Source organism: Mus pahari, chromosome 16, assembly GCF_900095145.1.
Source record: "Mus pahari chromosome 16, PAHARI_EIJ_v1.1, whole genome shotgun sequence".
Lineage (NCBI taxonomy): Eukaryota > Metazoa > Chordata > Mammalia > Rodentia > Muridae > Mus > Mus pahari.
In genome coordinates, this window is record NC_034605.1 from 46,008,798 (window position 1) to 46,027,421 (window position 18,624).

General features: G+C 46.2%; 1 protein-coding gene across 7 annotated transcripts in view; it reads left to right on the forward strand.

Annotated features, from left to right (window-relative positions):
* Window positions 1-18,624, forward strand: part of Phactr1 (phosphatase and actin regulator 1) — a 451,087-nt gene that overhangs the window by 403,937 nt on the left and 28,526 nt on the right. For all 7 annotated transcript variants that reach the window (XM_021215339.2, XM_029547344.1, XM_021215336.2 and 4 more), the window contains 2 exons: window positions 5,457-5,704; window positions 7,293-7,449. In XM_021215339.2, the coding sequence (XP_021070998.1) occupies window positions 5,457-5,704; window positions 7,293-7,449 (405 nt within the window). The remainder of the gene's footprint in view (window positions 1-5,456; window positions 5,705-7,292; window positions 7,450-18,624) is intronic.

Genomic DNA, 18,624 nt, shown 5'->3' on the forward strand with positions numbered 1-18,624 from the left:
TCTGTAGTCTCTGAAAATTAAGAGACTGGCCGTTCATATTATGTTCTGGAGAGAGGCAAGACACAGAGCCTATTTTTTAAAAAATTCATAAAGAAATTAGTGTGGAAATATCAGCAAGCAGTTGCCGACATTTGTCAGAAGGTCCCCTTTCAAGAGAACATCCAGATGTTGCTTTGTCTCCATCCAATGGCAATAAAGTGGTGTGGAGAAAGCCCCGTGGCCGACCATCCACGAGTGGGGAATTACTAGCAAATGAACACCCCCACAGTCCACATAAAGAACTAAGGGCAAGTTGTGAAATTAAAAGTCACACTGTTATAGGCTGGGACGATAGATTGGGCAATTCAGTCCTTGCCTAGCAGGCACAGCGACCCGAATTCAGGTAGTAAACAATAAGGTATAGTTCATGCTTATAATTCCAGTGCAGAGAATATGAGTCGGGCAAGTCCCTGGAGCTCCTTAGGAAGTCATTCTAGCCTACTGGGTGAGCCGCGGGCCACCGAGAACCTCTGTCTCAAAACAGAAAGCAGACCAGACGACTCCTGAGGAATAGCAGCTAAGGCTGTGGCCTCTGCATACCTGCATGCATACCCATGTACCCACACAAAGACGTGTGCACACACACCAAAAGGAGGAGGAGGAGGAGGAGGAGGAGGAGGAGGAAGAGGAGGAGGAGGAAGAGGAGGAGGAAGAGGAGGAGGAGATAGAAGGAGAAGAAGAAGAAGAAGAAGAAGAAGAAGAAGAAGAAGAAGAAGAAGAAGAAGAAGAAGAAGAAGAAGAAGAAGAAGAAGAAGAAGAAGAAGAAGAAGAAGAAGAAGAAGAAGAAGAAGAAGAAAAGAATCACTATTTTAAATCCTTAATCTCCCTAAAAGTTTTTGAGGATAACTGTAACATCATTCCTACCGATCAACATATAATAAAGGGATATTGCTTTCCGGCACAAATCTGTGGTTAAAATGGACCAAGAAGACATTTATCTCCCCCAAAGGATAGAGAAAATTTATTACCCACAAATATGACATGGAAAATGAAATTAGGTTCCAGCAGGAATGAGCTGTAATTTCATCCCCATGCATTCCGAAGAGATTTTCAGAGGAGAGAGAGAAAGCAGTCGGCCCTTTTCCTCTCAGAGATCAAAAAAACGTGTGAGAAATTATGCTACAAATTACAGAGCCCGAGGCTGGAAATGTCAGAAATAACCACCAAAGCCCAAGAAAACAGTTCATCAGCTTCGTTTTAAGAAAGCGGGTGCACACTGTCCAGTGGCCCAGGATTAGCCTGCTAAGATGAGAAGCACACCAGTAGAACATTTGTTTTTTTCTTGGACTTTAGTCAGCAGGAAGCTGTGCTGTTCCCTAAATAGGCTAGGGTACTCAGCCTTCCTGACTAGGGGGTGTATTTAGAGTTCCTTTCTCTAGAAGTTGTAACGGTTTATGTGAATTCATTTTTCCCACCTGTTCTCTGTCCTAGGAACCAAAAACCCATATTTCTGAAACTATCTGGGATTTGTATGTGATGAGTACCAACTTATACAATACAGAGGCTGACCCGTAGCCTATATCTTCCCGGCACTCTCCATCTCTGATGGTGAAATCAGTCATGGTGGTCCTACCCAATTTCGTCTTTTAGTATCTGTCAGTGTCCTAGGTTGTGCTTGACTGAGTGACCAATAGGGATGGTACTGGAAGCCAGGATATGGAGCCAGGAAGACTGTGGGCCAATCACTAGCTGGACCTCCTGGTCTTTGATTCCGCCTCAGTTAAATGGGCAGAGATGTTTTCTGACCTTGTAGGCTGCTGCAAAGTCAGAGGGAGAAGCTGGTGCTTGTTATACGTGATGCTGGTGATTGCTGACCAGGGATACACAGAAACGGCAGCAGGTTATCAAATGCTAGTCATTGTGATATATCCATTAATGGAGTGTTTCTGGGAGAGAGGGTGCAGGAGTGTGTGTGTGTGTGTGTGTGTGTGTGTGTGTGTGTATGTTTGTATGTATGTATAGTGTGTGTGTATGTATATACATGTATGTATATATGTTTATATGTGTGTGTTGAGATAGTCTCCCATGCAGGCTTCACCCTCCTGAGTGCTGGGTTTATAGACATGTGCCACTACCCTCAGTTACCAAGAAAATCAAAGAGTAAACAGTCAAGCATTGGAATAGGGCAGAATCCCTACTAAAGTGAGCATGGTAATTCAAGGGCATATTCTCTTTAGGAGCACACTTCCTTTTTCATCCTCTTGAGGATCCAAAAGGGCTAGTGGATAGACACCAGCTTCAATACTAGATAGTCTATAATGCTCAGGACAGTCCTCAGGGCCACTGCTTCTCAGAAGCTAAGACCACCCCCAGCTTCGATACTGATTAGGGAAATCAGTTCAGACATTTTGATGGATTCATGTAGAAGACACGATTTTCCTGCTTACACAAACTGAGGAATTCTGGCACATGGTAGATGACACTTCAGGAAGATGACCCACCAGTGGCAGCTGTGTTTACAATGTTGTACCAGGCAGTTGTTAGCCACCTATATGGGGGGTCCCTATTTTTCAATGCTGGAGGTGACAGGTGCTTTATATCTGTCAACACAGCTAGGGGTCCCCTCCTGTAGAATCCTGTTCTATTCCCGATCTCATATTCCTGTCTTCAAGAAGAAAAACCACAGACTTTTTTTTTTAAAATCATAGACCATCTGTCTTAGTGACTTTAATATGGTTGTGAAGAGACACCATGACCAAGGCAACTTATAACTGGGACTTACAGTTCCCGAGGGTTACAGTCAATGACCCATTGTGGCAGAAGGCTTGGAAGTGGGCAAGGAGGCAAGAGGGCACTGGAACAAGAGCTGAGAGCTTATGTTGTTATCTACACATAACTTGGAGGGAAGGGAGGAGGGAGGGGGAGAGAGAGAGTGCTAGCTAACTGGGAATGGTGTGCGCTTTTGAACTTCAAGGCCCAGATGCAGGGACATACCTCCTCCAACAAGACCACAGCCCCTACTCCTTCCAAGCAGTTCTACTAACTAGGGACCAAGTATTCAAGTTTACGACCTATGGGGTCCATGAACCTCCATGCCACCTGTAAGGTTGGCTTTTGAATCTCCTTCATCCCCTCTCTCCTTTCCTTTGGACCCACTCTGGAGTTTCTTGCCTCCAGGCATTCTTGTTTCCTGACTTCCAACATTTTCTCACACCAAACAAGAATACCTATTATCCGCTCCCCATCCCGAACTCCCAGGTGTCTATTCTAAGCTCTGTGCCTTTCAGAGAGTGTGTTAATTAAATTACGAAGATAGAGAGAGGAGTAGGCAAGGCTGGGACAAAACACAAGCCATGATATCCCACTTGTGTCTCTTCCATACACGCCTACTCTCCATGACACCCAAGAAAGATGTCCAGACACAGCTAGGATGTAGCAGCTATCTTTGCTCCGTAGGAAGGGTAGCTTCGAAGGGCAAAGCAGTAAGATGCCCACTCAGTCCAATTTATGGTTAAACATTGTACTCATCACCCTAGAGACCACCCATCATGTGTCCTGCCTCCCCGTGGCTCCCATTGCTGTGTGTGCAATTAGCTGGGAAATGGGGCATCTCTAACCACTAATCTCTAATAAAACGCTGCACTGTTGTAAATACAGGATTCTGTCCCATTCGGTAACTGTTGTCTTCAAGTTGATTTTGTTCGCTGCCTCGAATAACATAGCTCATACGGTGTTAACTGGATCTCCCATTTGTGTCACTGAAGAGTTATGTGGAAAATACAAAGAGAAAAGCAACTCCTTTGGAAACAGTGAAAGGAAGGAAGTTAATTGAATTTAAATTAGACACAGCAATAACTCAGAACATAATTGAAAGGTTCCAGGGAAACTCATGTTTTCATACAGCATAGTAAGATTCCTTTAGGATCAAATGGTTTAACCCAACGCTCTGATATATAATATACTTTCACAATCCACTTGTTTATGAATATCAAATACTTTTTGATAGGAACATTGAGTTTTCTGGGCTCAGAAGTCTTTAAATAAGGATATAAACTCTATTTTTTGATGATTCTGAAAAGGAATAAAAATTGTATGTGACCTGGAGATGTATGTCAATGATGGAGCACTTGACACACATATGTGAGGCCTTGGGTTCAATCGCAGTACTGAAAAAGAGGACAGAGGGGAGGAGGGAAGGAGGGAAGAGGAAGGGGAAGGAGGGGAAGAAGGAAAGAAGGAAACAGTGACTTGTTTCTGACTCCATACTCCCATTATTATTTTTAATATTATAACGCATTTATTGTTTTTTGTTTTTCCTTTATATTTATTCTTCTTATATATCACATCTCAACTAGGTGTTTCCCCTCCGTCCCCTCCCCCCAGTTCCTCCCCCTAACTTCCCCTCTCCCCCACCCCTCCCCCATTCACCTCCCCTCAAAAAAGAGCGGAACATCAACTAGATATGTCATCACAAGCTGCAATAAGAACAGGCACGTATTCTCACATCAAGGCTGATGTGATGAGGCAACCCGGTAGGAGGAAAAGGGTCCCAAAGGCGGGAAGAGTTAGAGACAGTCCCTGATCACACTGTTAGGAATCCCACAAGAACACTAAGTTACACAACCAGAACATACATACAGAGGACCTAGGTCAGACCCGTACAGGGTCCCTGATCTCAGTGAGCCCACCTGAGTTCTGGTTGGCTGACTCTGTGAGCCTTGTTCTTGGGGTGTCTTAGACTTCATTCAAAAGGACTCTACGTTGCTATGAGCTCTTCACATAGGCTTTATGAGGAAACCATAAATGGTTTATAGTTTCCAGTTGTCTAATAGTGGATGCTTTAGGCGTCTTTTTCACTGAAAATATATTAGATCAGCATTGGCTTCGAGGGCATCATTCTTACAAAACTGACCAGTAGGGTGGGGCGGGGGAGGAGTTGGGCTGTGGTTACCCATGACTGCCTGCTCAACCCTGACACTGTCCTAGGAAGAGTACTTCCTGGAGGTGGTCCACAGCCATGTCCACCTTGATGTCCAACAAACACAGGGCTCAGCCTTCCATCTACCTCAGCTCTCCTCTTCCTCTGCGTCTCCATCCAGATCGTGTCAGACTATCCTCACTCTCTGTTCCTGCCGCTGCTCTGCGTAGCTTTTGAAAAAATAGAACCTCACTTACTAGCCTCTATCTGAGATCAAGTTAATCCTTCCCCCAGTTAGAAGGTAGGTGGCTTGCAGAGGAGCAACCCCCACCTTCACTGGTTCAAAGTGTGCCATCTAGTGGCTATACGTTGTTGTATACCCATCACCACCATCCATAGTGTTCCTCTGTTTTGTTTCAGGCTACCTCCTCCACCAGGGAAGCACTGCCCTAAAGGGACTAGCTGTCAGATAAGCAATCCATCACATGGCCTGGGTGACCTTTGTCTCAGAGATAGGGACAACTAAGGTGAACTTCCTCTTCCTTTTCTTTTTATGCAGCTCTGAGCAACGAGTCCCCTGTTCCACTTCTTACCACAGTTCTGGTTTGCACTCAAGTGACGGCATCACAAAAGCAGGACCCATGGGCCTTCCGGAAATAAGACAAGTGCCAACTGTTGTGATTGAATGTGATGACAATAAGGAAAATGTGCCTCATGAACCTGACTATGAAGACTCGCCCGGCCTGTATGGCCGGGAAGAGGAGGAAGAAGAGGAAGATGAAGATGATGATGCCTCTTTGTACACCAGTACGTGCAAGCAGGCTGCCCATGACGGGGGGAGGGAGGGCATGTGGGACTGTAGAAGTAGCACAGAGCAGCTGCCTGAAGATGTGGTTTTAAGTGGGCCTTAGGTCACAGGACGGCTCAGGTGACTTCTCCAGGTCCCTTAAGCAGTTATAAGGGAGCATAAATCTCATACATTACACAGCTATTTTATCACCCCCTACCTATGCCTTGGTTGCTTTCTCGAAATATAACCCTCTTTTTCAAACAATAAGGGGTCAGGGAGGGGAGAGCTTGAAAAAATCTACTGTATGTGTGTAAACCTAGCTACTGTATACGCAGTATATTCGTGTTCAAGGGAAGCTCACCAGCTTTAGAAGACCTGAATTTAAATTCTCCACTGAAAACCTTTAACTATATTGAGAAAAAGAGAAAGCAAGTTGGTAATCTATCACTCTGACCGTGAATAAGTAGGGTTTAATGGTGCGAGGATAGCTATAGCTGATGTGGGGCAATTGTTTAATAAGTGAATGTATTAGGATAGCAGTCACATGTTGCCTGGATGGTGTATTCCCAGCAATGAGCTAAGACTGTGTCTCCATAGCTCTATCTTCAAGCACGCTTAGGACATCAACATGGTACCCATTTTACTGGTAAATGGAAATAATGGAGAAGAAAGAGTAAAAGTGAGGCAGGAGAAAGAACCAGAAAGGTGCGGTCAGGGGCTGCAGTGACCCAGGAGTGGAAGGGGACAGCTGCTGAGCCTGCGTGTCAGGTGGCGCCCAAGAGTTGGAGTCTCACATTCATGCACTAGACCTTTAGAGCCAGATCATTCTCTGTTTAAAGGTGATGCTGAGCATTGCCTTCAAGGGTCTTCACCAACTAGACGACAGGACCAACCACCTGACTGCCACCTAACTGACCTTCAACAACCCAGAATGCCTCTAGACCTCTCCCGACTGCTCACTAAAGAGCAAAGTCAACTCTGGTTGAAGCCAGGGGTTTATCGCAGTCCTGGATGCTCGGGAACCCGTGCATTCCAAAGAAAGAGCGATCCCAGAATATTGTTCCTCTCCCAATCCTCAGCTCTGCTCTCACCCCACATGGTCCCACACTGACCACCACACAGTGTTATCTCCCTTTGGATGTCCTGAGTTCCAGGAAGCTGCTCTGGTCTGTCTCCTGATGGTTCCCATCATCTGTGTTACCACCGAACATATGCAGATGTGGATTCCCACCAGCCTGCCCTCGGTGGGAGTACCCACTCTCCTGGCGGCAGCCCTCCTCTGTGGAGTCTTTCCTATCTGTTCCTCTCCCCTCTATGGCACTTCACAGCTGGGCCAGTCCTCCCTTGTGATGTGGCTGCATCCTGGAGATTTCCGAAGGGAGAGATCCAGTCACAGGTTCCCCTTCCCTCCCAATATGCCCCATACTCAACCTGTGGGTTACCTAAAGCCTGATGATGGCAGCAACCCTAAGAACTTGGACTTCAGTGTTCCTGGGTATGACGCCTTTGTGTCTGCCCCCTGCCTGTTGCTTTATAACCCGCCCTCAGTTGGCATCATGGGCATTCGGGTGTCTCTGGTAACTGATTGATCTTTCCCTCCTCCAGGCTCGCTGGCCATGAAGGTCTGCAGGAAGGACTCCTTAGCCATCAAACTCAGCAACAGGCCCTCTAAGCGAGAGCTAGAAGAAAAGAACATCCTGCCCAGACAGACCGACGAGGAACGGCTAGAGCTCAGACAGCAGATTGGCACCAAGCTCACCAGGTAAGGAAGCAGTAGCCCCGTCCTTCTGACCCCAGGGCAGTCTCTGTGGCTAAGGTGGAAGCCTGCAGTCTCCATCACTAACCTCCTTCTTTGTGTCTCTTAGCAACTTACTGCCTACAAAGCCAGTGGATAGCAACTTGTTTTGTCCCTACGTCTGTTTGGACGGTCCCTCCCCTTCACTAAGCCAAGTCTTGGAGGTTTCACTTGATTCAAGGGTTAGGATTGAAGACCTGTGTGTTAAAGGGGTTGTGGTTTGGTTAATTACAGAGACAATCAAGCACACTTTCTGTTATGTAGTCAGGAATTTGGTAGTGATGGCCCATTGCTACTCTGGGATGCTTCTTGAATGGTGTTTGTATGGTTATTAAAGACATATGCACATAGGCATAGCTTTGTGTTCTAGTAATGTTTTAATATAGTGTGCTTGTCATCTATGAATAAGTCTACATAGTATCAGGTAACATTGGTGAACACCTGCTATAAAGACGTGCTCCTACGTGTTTTAATATATATATATAATCATTTCTTCTGTGAATTTCCTGTAAGATAGGCATGCTAGTACTCGAATTACAGTTGTGGACATCAGGCTTAGAGAACTTTAGTTAGGCTTAGTTACTTGTCTATTATTGCATACTACTATAGATAGATTCTTTCGCATAATTAGATTGGTTCCTTCCTGGAGGATGTTGCGGTAATGATACAGGGCTGTGTGAGAAGCAATCAACCCTGATAGGATTTAGCATTGGGTAACATGGTCTTCAAGTGAGGGAAAGGAAAATATCAGAACACAGTTATATACCTCTTCTCATGCACTTGCTCGCTCGTGTGTGTGTGTGTGTGTGTGTGTGTGTGTGTGTGTGTGTGAGTGATCATATCTGTCTATCTCATTGAAATGTAGTGGTGTGGCTACCAGTATCTATATCGGCCAGTGATAGTTACAACTCTCTAGAAAGCCCAAGCCACTTAGACACTATGACTATTAAACAGTCATCTCCTACTAAACTTAACCTCTGTGAATTCTCATCCATCGATCTTGACCTCTTCCTTCCACGGCTGCTCAAAGCACCCACACTCATCCATGTTTGAAATGGAGGCGATCTCCACTCTCTGTCTTGTCATGACAATGCCCTAGGTGTCCCCCAGACCTCCTTCCTCAGGCAACATATAACCAGAACTGAGCAGTTCTGAACTGACCCAGAGTGATCGAGCATAAACGTAGTTCAGATGAGGCTATCCTTTGGTGGAGTCAGGCCTGAGGAAAAGGAAAGGCTTGGGCCTGGCCCTTCCCAGAGTTCAGCTCCACCCGTGCATGTAAATATCTTTTATTACAGATGTTTTCTTGTGCCTCCCATCTCCCAGACTTTCCTATAGAACAAACAGAGCCTGTAGTATATGGAGGCCCAGTGCAAGACTTCTCCATGGACAGAGTAAAATGCCAGCATCTCTGGTTGCCTAATGTAACACTGTAGAAAATGACAGACAGAATGAAAGTGAGAAGTGAGGAGAAGGAGAGATGAGAGATGCAGAAAGCAGTCCTACCCACCCTGGTATTGACAAATAAGTGGAAAAGAACATTTTTGTTCTCTAGCATTCTTCCCGAACAGAAAGTGTTTCTGGCCTCTCAACACACAACCGTATCCCACCACCATAATACTCTGGCAGCCATGACCAAACTCAGTAGGGAAAGAGTCATAGCTGTCCATGTTTGGAGAAGTTCTGTGTTCAAACCTTTGTCCAAGAAATCCTTTCTCTTACCAACACATAAATGAGCTTTGTTTACCAATACATAAATCCTGCTGGGAATCCGTAAGAGCCACTGGGGACCAACCATGGTGTTTGTCTGTCCCCACCCATCCTTCATGATGGCTAGAAGGACGAAACAACCAAGAATGAAGACAGCAGTGGGGAGAGCAGCTGTCATACGAGGCCCTTCCTTTTTGCAACTAGAGTCTTTTTTTCCTGTGATAAGACCTTTGGTGCTGTGGTTGGTCAGGTTACGGGTCCTGAACCCAAAGGAGGAGCAGCAGGGTTGTATAGCATTTTATAACTCGGATGGAGAAGTCACGTCTGCATGGCAAAACCACCCTCACAACCATGGATTCATACTCTGTTTAAAGACTGTTCTCTTTAGAATGAGAACCCAGCTCTATTCCACTAGCCAGTCCTTTATTCTGAAACCAGGGCAGAAAAGTCGGGACCAGAGAGTGACCACGGTGTTCCAGATCAAGGAGCCTAACTTTGGGCTCTGTTTCCTCAGTCATCACCCTCATACCCCCTACAAAACCTCCCAGGCTAAAATTCTGATCACTGTGTACACACACAAAGTGAAGTAAGGCGAATGTAGCAGTCTGTCTGAGAGCTCGTCAGGCTCGTCCCAGCAGTCAGGCTGGCATTCTGTGCAACAGCAGAAGTATACTGGAAATCATACACTCCGTAAAACCCTCCGGCAGAGTCTGCAGTCCTCATGGACTGGGCAAGAAAGAAAGCTGTGCTTCAGCCTGATGGGTTTAATAGCATGAAGGGAAAAAAAGGGGGGGGGTGTAAGAATCCAAGAATAATCACAGTGAGGGACCGTGGGCAGAGTGCAGGGAGGTCTATTTCTGCAGAAGCTTCCAATATGAAAATAGAGTCTCTACCTAAAAAGCATAATTTACTGTTCTTCAGTTAGGGTTTGAATGTAAAGTCTTTCCTACAGACTTGAGCATTTGAACACTTGGTATCCGGAGGGCGGTGCCCTTTAGGAGGGTTGCAGAAACCTTAGAGTAGGTGGAGCCTAACCGGAGGGGATGGGGTGCCGAGGGTCAAAGCTTCTCCTTCAAGCTACAGCTCTCTGCTTCCTGCTCCGCTGAGATGGGAAGTCGTACTGATGGGGCCACTCTGTCATGACCTCAATCATGCTTCTCTGCTTGTAACTGGGAGCCAAAGAAACCCTCCCACCCCTTAGCCGCTCCACTAAGGTATCTCGTCACAGGGCTGAGAAAAGTCACCAGTGCGACTTCCTTTAGCATCGCCTTGCAGATGCTTGGGAGTAGACATTCCTGACTCTCTGTCAAGAAACCATCAGGATTCTTTTTTATAACAGATGGCTGTGTCAGTCAGCCATGGCTGGAGAGGTGTGGAGTGCCCTAATTAGAGAAGGAAGCATGGACTGGAGTTATGCATTGTTGCTACTCCTTATGTATACAAACCCAGGATTTAGAATAGTTCAACAATAGCACAGGAGTGAACAAGTCTGTCCCCCCACAGAGTGGGACAGAGACCGCAGAACTTCTATTTTAGTTTTTAATTTCCTTATGTATACTCCATTAAGATATGCTGGCACATCCGTAATAGTTCCTATTTATTAGCCACGAATGAATAGCATGCAGCAGTGTGTGGTGGAACACACTTGAAATCCCTACTCTTTGAAAACAGAGGCAAGGAGGCAGGAGGACCAGAAGTTCCAAGTCATCTTTGACTACATAGCAAGTTCAAATCCATCTTTGACTACATAGCAAGTTCAAATATGTTACACTTGACCCTGTATATAGATGATGATGATAGACAGGCGTATGGATGGATGATGGATGGATGGATGGATGATGAATGGATAGATGAATGGATAGATGATAATGGGTGAATGGATGGATGGATGGATGGATGATGGATGGATGGATGATGAATGGATGATGATGGATGGATAGATGGATTGATGGATGGATGGATGGATGGATGATGGATGGATGGATAGATGGTACATGCTGGGAACATTCTGATATTATTGAAGAGAATTCTTACAGTCCCTTGGTCTAAGGATCCCTTATCCAAATCATGTGAGCAATGCTTTTCTCCCCAGTACCCCCTAGTCAAGGGGCTATGGACCTCAGGACATTTTCTCACTCTAACCAAGACCCCACTGTGCAAGTCCATGCTACATTCTCTCGGGGTATCTTCTAGGGAGCTTTGAACTTGGTCTTTAAGAAGGGGTCACCTTGACTACAGAATCTTAAAAATCTAGTTCTCTTCAGAAACCAAGTTTTCCCTTCATCCTCTCCCTTACATGATGTTCCATCCACATCACTCTATTTTTTTATTTCCAATTGAATTTAACACTTAGGAAAAAGGAGAGAGAGAGAGAGAGAGAGAGAGAGAGAGAGAGAGAGAGAGAGAGAGAGGTGGAGCAGGATTTCCCAAGTTCATAAGTAGGGTGCACTGTCAGAGTGGCCTCCCAAGAAAGAGATTGCATGTTGTTTCCCATCTATGTCTAGTATAGGACGCTGATTTATTGGTAAAGTGACTACTCAGGACCGCTGTAAGTGGGGTCTTCAAGGACAAAGCAGCCAAAAGACCCAAGCATGCCCTGACTGTGGCCACAAAGACTCAGTGCCCCCTGGGGGACAGCCAGCATTCCAGCCTAGTCAACAGAGGATCCACAGACTTAGCCTGTCCCATGGGCTTCTGTGGCATTTGGATCGGGTAGGGAGAAAAAAAAACCTAGGAAGAGACAAAAAGCAGAACATGCCTCCAATAGCCACACAACCCTCTACTCCACATCTGGCTTGGCAGTAGATTAGGGTTAAAGCAGCCTGGCTCACTCTTCTCTGTTAAAATACCACCTCCAGACCAGGGGGTAGCTCTGCCCATGAACGTGGTTGTCACCAAGTTTGACAGCTTGAGTTTAATCCCAAAGACCCACATTGTGGGAGGAGAGAGCTGTCTCCCACAGATTGCCCTCTGATCTCCTTGTACATAGTATGCCATACCCCCAATCCCCCCACACACATGTGCACACATAATAAATGTAATTTTAACAATTAAGAATACAACCTCCCATTCAGAGATAACTGTCAGTTTCTTTGCCATCATGGTTGACCAGAAGTTTTTCAGCTCCCACAGGAACCACCGAAGACAGAGGCTGCACTTGCAGCTGGACATAGCTGTGTTAGGACCTCTGGGAAGGGGGGACGTTTGAGTTTCGAATGGGACTTTCTCCTTATGGGTTACTTGCCCTACACCAAACATGCCCCGTGTTATTTGAGACCTTTACCTGCTTTTCTTCCCTCTGATCAAAAGAAGTTGCTGGCTCAATGTAAGCCACCTGGGGCATTTGTCTGCTGGGGATGCTGTAAGGAAGTTTGATGAGTTGAGTAGTTGGCACAATAGAAACATAGTGTGTCCTCCCCACCCCCCAGCTCTGGAGACGGGCAGTCTGAGAGCAAGATGTCATAGGACTGACTTCCTCAGGCTTACAGCAGGGTAAGGCAGTCCCGTGGCTCTGTAGGCTACAGCACTTATCCCTCCCCAACCCCGGCCCCAGCCCTACATCCACTGGGTTGCTGGAAATTTGGGGCCGATCCTTGACTTTGTTTTTACATCCAAGTCTGCCTTCAGGCTCACGTGGCAATCACCCTACGTGGGTTCTCTTGTGAAGGGGCAGGTAGCTCCCATCTTCATAGTCTCACTTGGAGTTGGTTGCCTCCCTGAAGGCCCTGCCTCCATTCTCAGGAGTTTTGAGGGTTAAGGCTTTAACATATAAGTTGGTAGAATACAGAATTCGTCTCAGGGGTACTTAGGAAAGCATCAAATGGCTCTAGAGGAGGGACCGTGACCTCGGGTGAGAGGACAGAGCGAGATTGTATAGGAGTGAATCCAGCAGTGATGAGATTGTTACCAGGGAGGCTTGGCAGCGAGGGTGGGATGAAAAGCCCCTTACATTAAGGAGCCGTCGCCACTGAGATGAAGCTTCCTGTTGTTTGGAAAGAAATGAAAGACCATTTTGTTGTCTCTTCTAAGAAAAAAAAAGAATTGAACTAGTAAAATTAAAAAAATCCAGGTTTCAATCAGTTTTCTATAGCTATAAAAAAAATACCAGAGATGATCAAGTGTGTGTGTATGTGTGTGTATATGTATATATATATACATATATATATGTACATATATATACACATATATGTATATGTATATTTTCTTTGACTCATGCATTTAGAGTTTTCAAAGTGCTCAAGTGGCCCAGGGGCCTATGGCTCTGTGGAGAGGCGACACACCGTGGCAGTCAGCGCGTCATGATTGGAAGCGCATGGAAAATCATAGCTCCTCTGCTCATGGAAGCCAGGAAACAGAGAAAGGAATTCTCTCATAATTCCCTTTAAAGGCCACCCGCCGTGGCCTAAGGACCTCCCACTAAGATCCACCTCTCAGAGGTACCTGTGCCCATCAGTATTTCTAAGAATGCCACCGGCTGGGTACCAAGTGTTTAGCATGGCTGATAGTGGGTATTTATCCAAATCAGGACTATTTATAAACCAACGGATAGGTCTGAAGACTGAACTTCGCCCGAGCCCCATCTCGGCCCTAACCCACCTGGTTTCAATCTTGACTCTGGCAGCTGTCATCTATCCTCTTTGCCAAGTGTCCATGAGGCCTCTGAATGTACTACCACACTGCTGAGGTAACGACCCAGGAACGGCCTGCATGTCTGGAAAGCAAGCACAGGCATGTTCATGTGTGCCTCTGTGGCGTCTTAAGAGTTACCTCATGGAGGATGCAGCCCTGCCCGTGTGTACTTTCTTGTTAGACGGAACCCAGAGAATGTCAGTTCACATTACTGCCAACAATGCTGCTTCTAACTTGCCGTGCTTTGGGGATTTAGTCTGGCGGCGGGTCTCCAAACAGTGACAGGTGTCAACTGGGAGTGCGGATTACATAAAGATGTCGGTTGATAGAGCTGCGCTGCTCTCTGGTCCTTACAACTCACCAGCCTGGGAATCCGGAGCTGGGAGTTAAAACTGCTCCTGGTGGTGACAGCTTAAAGCTTTACCGAAGCCATGGAAACCAACACCTAGCACCAAGGGCTGGGACAGACATAGCTCCCTGTTTTCAAACATTCATTTGTCTCTGCTCTCCATATCACTGGGCTCAGTGTCATGATCTAAGGAGCTCCCCTCTTTGTGTTTGCAAAGAGCCTGGTGAGTCAGTTACAGGAGGTGCGATAGTTGTCTAATCTTCCCCCATGAAACCTCATTATTTCTCCTCTATTTAAGATTGACTAATATCTTATCCAAAAGGCATTTGGATCTCTGTGTTATGCTCCAAACAGGCTGCCATAGCATTACAATAAGCAGCATACAAAATAATATGTACTGAGCACTGAGCGTTGTTTGCCTTTAAGTCATAATGCAGCACTCAAGGGAGGGGGAAAAAAATGAAGCTCATTTTTTATGCTCATAGCCCAGGCAATAAAATACAGCAATCTCAACTTCTAATGCAACATTCATGGTGTTTATTGTTTGGTAAGATTGATGCTACAAATCTGACACTCCGGCACCTACCTGCAAAGTGGCAAACAATGTGTCCCCTGGGGGCTAAGGATGAATGCTAGGTGTGAGCAGGTAGCACCCCAGGCTAGATAATTTCTTCTTTGCCAGAAACACTTCCCAAAAATGCAAATACCAATCAGAGGTTGTATGAATTCTATATGGCCAGAACTTACTCAGCACCCCTGGGTTCCCATTGCTGTGAGTCCCACTTGGGAGGAAGAAGGGAGGACAATAGATTCCTAATTCCTTGCACACCCAGATCATGCATCTTTATCGTCGTCATCGTTATCATCATTACCATGGTTATTTGGGTCATGGGGGTGGCATAAAAGCGGACATGCTTTGAGGAGCAAGAGAGGAATGGGAAGGGTGCTATGGTGCCTGTCTTCAGATCCACACAGCCTGGGTAGGACTGGCTAAACATTGCCCGTGGATTCTGAGACCTCTTAGGACAGTGAGAGGAGAGGCCAGTCCCCAAGCTGACCCTCCTCAGGGGAGCATGTCAAGATGAGCCTAACTTGACTGCGGTGTTGCTATGCTGCGTTTTCATTAACAACATGGGGATCTAAGTTTATAGACACGGCCCAGTGGTTAAGAGCATGGGCTACTCTTGTAGAGGACCAGGTTTCAGTTCCCAGCACTCACATGACAATTCACAACCATCGCTAACACCAGTTCCTAGGCCTATGGTGCCCTCTTCTGGCCTCCATGGGCATTGCAAGCATGTGGTGCACATACAGGAAAACCATTCAAACATGTAAAATAAGAATAAACCAATCTTTTTAAGACCCCTGAGTCACCTGAAGGATGCTCACCTCACCTTAGGCTGCAGCCACATGCTCACTGGTTTCTTCTTGCTATTGTTCAATGAAAAGGGAGCCCAAAAAGAAAGAGAAAGCTCTGAGCAAGGTGCTTTGGGAGAGGGCAGAGGGACAAAGCAGTTATTTGAGTATTCTAGTTTTCTTCCCATTGCTCTGATAAAACACTGGTCAAAACTAAGTTGGGGAGGAAAGGGTTAATGGGTTATTTCATCTTACACTTCCGGGGGTAACTGTGCATTGTCTAGGGAAGCCAGGGTTAAACCTCCATGAGTCCTGGGATAGCAGTCACCAGCTCTCCACGCCAGAACCTCTATAGACTAGCTGGGTTTTTGCCAGCTTGATGCAAACCAGAGTTACGAAGGAGGTAGGCACTTTGTTTGATTAAGGCAGGAACCTGGAGGCAGGAATTGAAGCAGAGATCCTGGAGGGGTGCTGCTTACTGGCTTGCTCCTCATGGCTTGCTCAGCCTGCTCTCTAATAGAACCCAGGACCACCCACCCAGGAGTGGCTCCAACCACAGTAGATTGTTCCTTTCCACATTAGTCATTTATCAAGAAAATGCTCCCACAGTCGTGCCCAGAGGCCAACCTAATGGGGACAATTCCTTCATCAAAGTTCCTACCTTCTTCGTAACTCTGGTTTGCATCAAGCTGGCAAAAAACCAGCTAGTCCATAGAGGTTCTGGCGTGGAGAACTGGGTGACTCCTATCCCAGGACTCATGGTGGCTGAGCATCTCAGAGCCATACAGGGCTGCTGGCATTCTCTTTCCTTCTCAGCACAGCTTCTTACTGAGGAGCACGTAGTAAAAATTGAGCTGGTGGTGTCGGTCTGATGGATTGCTGACTATCTTGCGTGTACATGTGCATATGTGCACACATGTTTGTGTGTATGTGAGTGTGTGTCTGTATGTTTATGTCTCAGGGGGAAGGGGAGCCAGTCTGCAAGTCACACCCAAGTTGGGAGGAACAAAGCCACATCTCTGTCACGCACTTGACTGCTGCATCTGTGCCCCACAGCTGCCCCAGAAGCGATGCATTTTTCAGTGATGTAGTCAGTGTGAGGTTCAGAAGAGCTGTCTTGGGCCAGTGAGAACAGATCATTCTGTGTTTTAAAATTGCAAGGTTTTTTTTCTTTTTTCTTTTTTCTTTTCAGAAGAATGGGGCTGTCCCTGGAGATCGTGGGTCTTCTGTTTTGTTTTTGTTTTTGTTTTTCAATTTCATAGCTTGTTTTTTTTTTTTAATGCCTGATTATTTCAGCCACATTTCAAATTTGGGGTGCACAGGTTCGGGGGGGACACAAGTACATTCGACTGCAGAGTCGATGGGCGGATAGACTCCTCTGAGCAGCCTTTCTGGTCACATTGCCAAGGCTTCTCTAGAGTTGGGTTAAGGAGACTCTTCCCAAGACTGGCCCATCACAGCCCCTCCCCGCCCCCGCCCCCCCCCGCCCCCCCCCGTTAGTTCTCATGTCGGTTTTCTCCTAATATTGTCGAGCAGCTCTTCAGCAACCTTTCTCATTTACTCTTCACCTTAGCACATAGCAGAAGGCAAGCCTCTGGCTCTTCAACTATTTGGCAAAATAAGAGTGGGGTCATCCTGATCGTGTGTACAGACAACTCGCGGGGCCCTGCTTCTGAGGTTATATGGCTTGAAAACCTTTTGCTGTTGTTACAATACATTCCAACTGGGATCTTCTCGAATTATCCTCATCACAGCCTTGCAAGGTGGCTGACACCACAACTCTCACTTTGTATGGGAGGAAACTGAGCTAATGGGTCTTAGACCCCCATCCGTGGTGAAGAAAAGGGCCTCCCCAATCTAGAATTCCCCCCATTTTCTGGCATATCTGTTAGGAGAAATTGACAGTTACCTTTTGTTTTTATGCTGAGCAGAATTTCCCTCCCCGGCACGTGTGGCTTAGTATGTACCCTGTGGGGCGGCGGAGCTTAGGAAAGAGGAATGAGGCACAGAGAAAAAAGAAAATGGAGGACTGTGTTTCCTCCCGAGTCTCACTGAGCTTTGCAGTATTTTGAGTAATGCTGTCCTTGAAAAACAAGAAGCTCTAGAGCCCTATCAGTGGGGCTCAGTTAAGTCACATGTACCTGTGTAATGTCCAGTGTCATGGTCCTTGAGCCAGTGACACCAGCCTTCCCTGAGAACTTGATAGAAATGGACAGTCTCGAGCTTACCCCAAAATTAGAACCAGAAGTTCAAAGGAGGGTCCAAAATGTGCATGTTAACCATTGTTCAAATGTTAGATGGTTCTAATACGCCCTGATGCAGGAGGGAAGCATCGACCACGGGGAAGATCAGTCAAAGGCTTGGGAGCTGGACCCTGCCTCGGATGGCCTCTATTCTCTTGACTCTCTGCACTCTTTTCAAAACTGACTTCCTAGGCTGGTCTAAAATTCAAGACTGTGGGGCCTCCACCTCCCAAGTGTTGAGACTGCTGATGTGTGCCACAAAGCTCTGCCCTCATCAGCTCATCCTGAAAAGCTTGCCTCTGTGAGGTTGTGCCTGTGCATTGTAGGCGACTACTGGTAAATTTCTTTATAACGGCTTCTTCAGTATCAAATGCTGTAAATTAATATCCCTCAAAGGGGGTTGAGGGTACTAGACATACAACCCTATAGTTGAATGTGTACATAGCATGCACACAGCCCTGGACTCAATCTCCCACATGCACCCTCACGTTCACACAAACAGGGCAGGGGAGGCATTTACTTTTCCCTGGAAGAACAGGCCATGTGTTAGTGCATAGGACAAATCACATTTCTTAGTTGCCTTTTTTTTTTTTTTTCAGTGTAAAAAGAATCAAGAAAGTTGGTTTCAGGGAACAAAATAAATGGCTTAAAATAGAAGTTTTGGATTAAATCTTTAAGAAATATGTCCAAGTCAAGTGTTATGGCACATACCTATATTCCCAGCTCTTGGGAAGCAGAGAAAATAGGATCAGATGTTCAAGGCCAGCCTTGGCTGTGTAGCAAGTGTGAGGGCAGCCTGGGCTACATGAGACTATGTTTCAAAAAGCAAAGAAGGAAGGAAGGAAGGGAGGGAGG